We start from the raw sequence: 8,186 nt of genomic DNA on the forward strand, positions 1-8,186 counted from the left end.
TTGTGTTGTTTTCTATCATTCTTTTCACCATTAATAATAGATAGACCGAAAAAGGCGTTATCATGACCAATTCTCTAGTCCACTACTAGCTAATAGTCAAAGACAGTTTTTTAGAAAAAAGACCAAAGTTCAAGTGTCAAAGTTGATGGCTTTGATAGTACAAACAATTTCTGGTTAGACCAAGAAATATAGTGAGCCATTGTGTATATGAAATCATTTGTTACTTCCTATTGTCTAAACCAAGGCCTTCTGATTTCATACAAGATGAGAATATCTCTTAATCTTCTTGCATTCCTCCTCCTAGTCCTTCATCATCAGTCAAATGGCCAAAATAATCCAAATATTAGCATAGGTTCTACTTTCACTGCTGGAGAAAATGTTTCTTTGTTATCCTTGTCTGGGGACTTTGCCTTCGGATTTTATCCTGTTTCAGATACTCTTTTCCTAGTTGGAATTTGGTTCAACAAAATCCAGAAAACAACACTTGTATGGTCAGCAAATCGCGACAATCCAGCTGAAATCAGATCAACTATTAGTCTAACAACTGGTGGTCAGCTTGTGCTCAACTATGCTAATGGCACAGTTCAACAGATTTACAATGAGTCTGCAAGGTTGGGAACCATGCAAGATGATGGAAATCTTGTCTTGAGAGACTCAAGTTCAAATAAAGTTTGGGAAAGCTTTAAATCTCCCACTGATACACTTTTGCCAGGACAAACTTTATTATCAGCAGGAAAGCTCTATTCAAATTCTATTTCAGATGGGAATTCCAAGTACTCTAAAGGGAAATTCATGCTAGAAATGCAAGCTGATGGAAAATTGGTACTATCTGCTTATCATTTTGGAGACACAGGATATTGGCTGAGTAGTCAAGATGATAAAGGAAACCGTGAAGTGAAATTAGTTTTCGACCAGAGGAATGCATCTTTGTACCTTGTGAAAGATAACACTAGCACAATTTTTTCTTTTCCACCGAATGTGCCAACCCCAGTTGAAGACTACTACCACCGTGCAACTATAGACAGTTTTGGCAACTTCCAGCAGTATGCTTATCATAAGACTAATGGTAGCAATTGGATTAGAGTTTTGAAGATCCCTTCAGAGCCATGTATGGTTAATGCTGTTTGTGGGGCTTACGGATTCTGCAGCTCAAATGATAATGAAACTGTAAATTGTGACTGTCTTCCGGGGTATGTCTTCTTGGATCCAAGTAACCCTACCAAAGGTTGTCATCCGGAGACAATGATCAACTTCTGTGCAGGTCATCTATCTAGCGGAAATTTCACAATAGAGGCTATTCAGGATAGTGACATGCCTTACAATGAGGTTGGGGATTATGAAATTTATCGTGATGTTGATGAGGAGGAATGCAAGAAAGTTATCATGGAAGATTGTTATGCCATGGCTGCTTCTCTAATCAATAGGGAATGTCACAAGAGGCGTACTCCTATACTCAACGCCCGTAGAATTTCTATGACCACAGGCAGCGTTTCCTTCATCAAGGTGCCTATTAAGTCAGCTAAAGATGACATATCAACAAAAAAGAAATCCAACACCAGAGCCCATCTCACTGCTGGCCTTATAACTACCAGTTCACTTACTTTCCTATTTGGAGCCTTGGCGTTTTACTATCATCCTGCTCCTCGGAGACTTGTAAAACGAGAGTGGAATCCAAATTCATCAAGAATAGGTATCAATTTCCGCGAGTTCACATACAAAGAACTGCATGAAATAACTAATGGCTTCAGCAAGCAACTTGGAAAAGGAGCTTCTGCAAAAGTTTACTATGGGAATCTCAAGTTAAAGGATGTTCAAGTAGAGATTGCGGTGAAGCTGATGAAAGACGTTGCAGAGCCAAGTGAGAAGGTATTTATGACAGAGCTAAAAATCATAGGCAGAACTCATCACAAGAATTTGGTAAAGCTATTAGGATTTTGCATTGAGGATAATCACTTCATTTTGGTTTATGAGTTGATGAAGAACGGAGCTTTATCAGATTTTTTGTTCAAGGAAGAAATACTGCCTACTTGGAGTCACAGAACTGAAATGGCACTAGGAATTGCAAGAGGACTGCTTTACTTACATGAAGAATGTGATTCTCCAATCATCCACTGTGACATAAAGCCTCAAAATGTACTTCTTGACAGTAAATACAATGCCAAGATTTCAGATTTTGGGCTATCGAAACTCTTGAAGAAGGATCAAACAAGAACAGATACTTGTGCAAGAGGGACAGTGGGATATTTAGCACCAGAATGGCTAAAGAATGCTCCAATAACACCCAAAGTTGACATTTTTAGTTTTGGTGTAATGTTACTGGAGATAACATGTGGTAGAAGGCATATTGAGCTTAGCAGGGTAGAGGAAGAGAGCGAAGACGATGAAGGTGATGATTTATTGCTTGTAAATTGGGTTTCAGGCTGTGTGAGAAGTGGTAGAATTGACAAACTTGCAAGGAGTGATCCTGAAGTATTGAATGATATTAAAAGACTTGAACGATTCGTGAAGGTGGGATTGTGGTGTGTCCATCCTGATCCAACTGTTAGACCTTCAATGAAAATAGTGATGCAAATGCTTGAAGGCATAACTGAGGTTGGAGTTCCTCCAATGTTCTATAACTAAATGATTGTTTAAATCATCAACAGGGAGGAGCATCAGAACAAGACGAAAAACTGGAAGGAAAAAGGCCTCCTTGGCTTTGCAAACTGGAAGTGAATAATGAAAATTGTCATAATGTTAATATTTAATACTTGTGCTATTGTAAAATTATTCTAAGTCTCAGAGTTTGATTGTTAAGTTTTTTCTTTTTTTGTATGAAGTCCTGAATTTGAATTGTTACTTTTGCTAGTTTATAATCTGCACTTCAGTTTCTCCCTGGTCATGTTTGTTGTACCTTTATTTACTCTGGTGTTGAGTATTTCTTGTTTTCTTCAGTTCGATGTTATCAAAAGCAAAAAGCACAAAAAAGTTCTAAGGTCCTTAAGCTTTAACGAAAAATGCACAAAGGGAGGGAAACATACAAATATATACATACTTAGTCCAACATTAGTAATTATAAGCATGGAATGAATGACAAGTATAGTGTTGCCATTAACAAGAAAAAGTATACCTTGGAAACTCGATGATGTAACAAACTCAATAACTACACCAACACAATTTAAACTCAAACAATCGATAAATATATTTCACTAACTCGTAATTGAAATTACAAAGGAGTTTAAGAACTAAAAGGGAAATTGAAGAACATAGATAGAAGAAAGGAGATGAAAAGCAGAACTCGGAGAAAGGGATGAGAGAACTAGACATTTTTCTCAACAACTTTCATAAACTGTTCTTTCTCATCCGTCATCCTTTTAGCTAGTTGTTAAGTGGGCCTGAGTCCCAAATGAGCCTATGCAAAGGCCTTCCAGTTTTATTGCTTCTTCTTGGCCCAATAACTAGTTGTGTGAAATCCGTGTGGGTATTGACATTGGATTGAGGCTTGTTCATAACAGATGATGACACTGAAATGCACATTAAGTTTCAAATACATTAAAAGTGATTTATAAGTTTAAAGCGAACCCCAACTTTTGACTTTTGCCATTTTTTTGTGTAATTTTTCAGGTTTAAAAAAGTTCTTAAAGGCACTTCTTTTTGTGTTATCCGAACACTTACAATATTTAAAAAAAAAAGTCACTAAAAATAAATCAATCTGAACCCCTTTTTAAGTGTTTTATTACCTTAGAATCCGAAATTCATCTGTTTATTTCCCAAATACTAAGCTGAAAGTGTTGGGCCAAGTCCAATTCCAACAGCATTAGGACTTGATTACTTTAATAAAGATAGCCATCAGATGTATTTTCAGATGGACACTCCTTTATATTTTAGGATTATTTTGCAATTTTTTTTGGCCTTAAGTGAAAATATAAGGATACTAAAAAAAAAAAATGCAAACATCAACGGTAAAAAAGACGGTTTAATTGCTCTCCTTTTTAAATTGTGAGATTGTATTATATAAATTCTTCAATTCATGATGCATGCATATGGCTAAAGCTTAGTTTATAATCATAAAGTACTTGTATAGCATGAGTTCATGTCAAAATTATTGGAAATATGTAATTATGGTCAATAAGATCAATAATGATAAAAAAATCTTAATATCAATTGAAACCTTAACAAAATCCCGAACCCCTAGAATTCCATTGATGAATTTCTCACATACCTTGATGAACCCTAGATTTGGAATTGAACGAGGAGACTTGAAGCTTGAATAACCCTAGGCCCATGTATGGTACTCTCTTCTAAGGACCGTATTGGTTGTCCTTCAAATAATTACTGGAAATCCACATCTCTGACCAAGAACCACGAACCGTCGATCAAACCACGAGCCATATACACACCTCGTATATTAATCCTCAACCTTAAGCCTGGACCCTCATACTACGAACCCTTGATGCCATGTACGGTCCATACATCCTTTGACAGGCCATACTGGCTAGGCGTAGTACACTCACTAGAGACTTGGCTTTTCTAAAGGTTAACTACGAACCAATAACGTAACTATGAGTCGTGTTACAAGTCATTCGTGTAACTCAAGGTACCAAAATCCCACTAAGTTTGGAGTTCAGTCCACGAGACCAACTACGGCTCGTGTAGTCCTTCATGGATCGCAGTGGTGGCTCGTAAACCAAAGTTTGAGACTTGATATTTTCCAAATATCTAACTACCAATCTATGACTAGTTCCCACCGCTCATACAACCATCTATGGTCCGTACACGGGCTCGTGGAAACACTGCACCATCAACTTTTTCTTTCTAATTCAACTTTTTTACTTTCGAGGTGCTACATTTATAAACCTAGAATATAACTTAAACGGATCAAAATCAGGTAAAATATTCCTTTTGGCCCAAGAGGAAATATTGAAAAAAGAGAGATAGGGGGAAGCAATCATGCTGATGCCACAGTGACGTAATAAGAATGCAGAATATATATTGCAAGATAAATGAAAAGAATTCCACACTCCAAGTGACCTAATAATCATGGCCTTGTGCATTACAATATGCAAGTCTTTGAATTATGGCATTTTGACGAAAATATTTTTATTCTCTATTTGTATCTGTTAGGATTTGAAACTTTTAGAGAAAAAAAATAATGGTTCAGTTTTTTTAAAAGGCATACACACATATATCTACATAAGCTTTTCCAAAGTTAGTAGAGGCCATACATATCCAACCACTATTGACTTTCTTACAAAACATATTCCATAAAACAAGAACTACATTTCCTTTACATACTTAACATAATATTTAAGAAAATAACAATTAAGCAAAAGACGTCTAGAAATATCTCATTTTCTAACACTCCTCCTTGAGATTTTTCTTGGATACTCCCAACTTAGCCCTTAGAACTTCAATGATGTCTGCAATTTGCTGATCTGAGCTGGAATGAACAAGTTGAACTTCGCCATCCTTCCCTGCTTGCCTGATAGCGTGAAACTTCACATTTATATGCTTGCTACGACTATGTTGCACTGGATTTTTGGCCATAGATATTGCTAACTTGTTGTCAACCTTGATGACAGTAGCTTCAATGTCATTTTGCTCCAGATCACAATCTTTCTTAACCATAGAGCTTGATTAGTTGCACCAGCAGCGGCAATGTATTCTGCTTCTGCGGAAGATTGAGCTACCACCTCTTGCTTCTTTGAATTCCATGAGAACATATCTGAACCAAGTGTAAAAGCATATCCAGAAGTGCTTTTCATATCATCAACGCTTCCTGCCCAATCACTATCTGAATAACCCATCAGTTGCCCTCTCTCTTCCTTTTTAAACCAAATACCATAATCAGCAGTTCCTTTGATATATCTCAACGTTCGTTTAGCAACACCAAGATGAACTTGACTTGGAGCTTACATAAACCTCGACAGTAGACTTATCGCGAACATGAGATCGGGTCTTGTTGTTGTCAAATAGAGTAAACTACCAATCAAACTTCTATAAACAGTTGGATTAGCCCTGTCACCTCCTTCAAACTTCAAAATCTTTTCATTGTGAACCAGTGGAGTCGGTACAGACTTGCACCTCTCCATCTTGAACCTTTTAAGAATATCACATGCATATTTTCTCTGAGAAAAAAAGATTCCAGCAGTAGCTTGATGAATCTCTATTCCCAGAAAGTAACTCTTTTCACCCAAATCTAACATTTCAAACTTGATCTCCATTTCTTGCATGAACTGATTCACCATTGCTTTATTGCTTCCTGTTACCAGAAGATCATCAACATAGAGTACTAACACCACAAACACATCTCCTCATTTAGCTTTCTTCACATATAAAGTGGTTTCATTTTCACTTCTCTTATAGCCACAATGAATGAGATGATCATCAATCTTACTGTACCATGCTCGAGGATTCTGCTTTAATCCATACAATGCCTTATGAAGTCGGTAGACTTTATCCTCCATTCCTGCAACTTGAAAGCCTTCTGGTTGATCAACATATATCTCCTCCTGCAACAGTCCATTTAAGATGCAGATTTAACATCCAAATGATACAGCTTCCAATTTGATTGAGTTGCCAAAGCAAATAGTAGCCTTATTGTATCATGTCGTGCAACATGTGCACACGTATCTCCATAATCCAAACTTGCAACTTGCGCATAACCTTTCACAACAAGCCTTGCTTTGTATTTATAAACTGAGCTATCTGGATTAAGTTTGGTTCTATAAACCCACTTCACCCCGATCACATTTCTGTTTTTGGGTTTATCAACCAACTTCCAAGTATCATTCTTCTCTATCATAACAATCTCATCCTTCATAGCTTTAATCCAAACTTCATGTCTTGATGCTTCTTGATAACTATTTGGTTCCGAGATTGCAATATTACATCTTTTATATATCTGTTTACATCCCTACTCTATTCAAATAGGGCGAAATGTTGCGGTGACTCAAAAAATAATCAATTAATTCAATTTTAAAAGAATTTTAAGAAAATAAAAATTTTAAAGAAGTCGCCACCTAATTTTAGGAAAACTAGGAAATTAATTAGTTAATCTACGAAACCAAAATATTCTAGGTAAGGAGTTCAAGTTATTCCGAAGGAAAGGAGTTAGGCATCATTCGAAATACACAAATGTGGGTCCCAATTGAATTCATTTTTTTCAAATTGAGGATGAGAATAAAATAATGTACAAATATAATAACATGCAATATACACAAGTAATATGATAAAATAATAATATAGGAATCGACCTAAATTTACCTATCGTCAATATTATACAATATAAATAGGAGTATAATTCGAACCTAATTCGAATAACTTCAATAGGAAGCACCTCTAGGTACCTGTAAAGACACTTAGTAAAAGCGTTAGTTATAAATAAATATGAATAAAAATAAATGAATCAAATATTAATTTAAAAATAAAAATCCGTCTTATTAACATGGGAGGCCTTGGAAATCGACGGTAATTTCTTCATCGGCCATTTTAACTTACAAAAAATATAAACTTAAATTAAATTTCCGTCTTTTATAATGTGGAGGCCTCCAAAATCGACGGAGAGATTTTTTCATTGGTCAATTTTAACATAAAACATATATAAACTTAAACTAAATTTTCGTCTTTTAAAATGAAGAGGCCTAAAAAATCGACGGAGAGATTTTTTCATTGGCCAATTTAATATACAATATAAGAAAATATAAATGAGAACATGTTAGAGTAATAAAAGAAAATAACAGTGGCAATCAAATAAAATGACAACTTATATATTAATTAACAATAAAAAAGGCATAATTTGGCAACAATTAAAAAATGTAAACAAAGCAACATGAAAAAACTCAAAGTCATTACTAAAGAAATATTTGATCAGCTAAAACAAAAATATCAACAACTTAATATGCAGCAACTTAACAACAACATCCAACTTAATAATTAAAAAATCAATAAATAAATAAAAAGCAATGTAAACCCCAAAACAATAATGAACGGGAAAAACATAACACTAATACTCCCTCCGTCCCTATTTACTTGTCCATATTTCCTTTTTTGGTTGTCCCTATTTAGTTGTCCATTTTGACAAATCAAGAAAGGACAACAAATTTTTTCCTATTATACCCTTATTTACACTTCTTGAAAATTGTAAAAGTGTATGTTGTTTCCCTCCAATTTATTTCACTTTAATTCAAATAAGTGGTTGTAATTTT

General features: G+C 35.2%; 1 protein-coding gene across 1 annotated transcript in view; it reads left to right on the plus strand.

The window, feature by feature from the left end:
- Positions 1–207: 207 nt before the first annotated feature.
- Positions 208–8,186, plus strand: part of LOC125871424 (G-type lectin S-receptor-like serine/threonine-protein kinase LECRK1) — a 22,913-nt gene continuing 14,934 nt past the window's right edge. Inside the window, exon 1 of the mRNA XM_049552003.1 lies at positions 208–2,508. Coding sequence (XP_049407960.1) covers positions 208–2,508 — 2,301 coding nt within the window. The remainder of the gene's footprint in view (positions 2,509–8,186) is intronic.

The sequence above is a fragment of the Solanum stenotomum genome, chromosome 7 (assembly GCF_019186545.1).
Source record: "Solanum stenotomum isolate F172 chromosome 7, ASM1918654v1, whole genome shotgun sequence".
In the NCBI taxonomy this organism is placed as follows: Eukaryota; Viridiplantae; Streptophyta; class Magnoliopsida; order Solanales; family Solanaceae; genus Solanum; species Solanum stenotomum.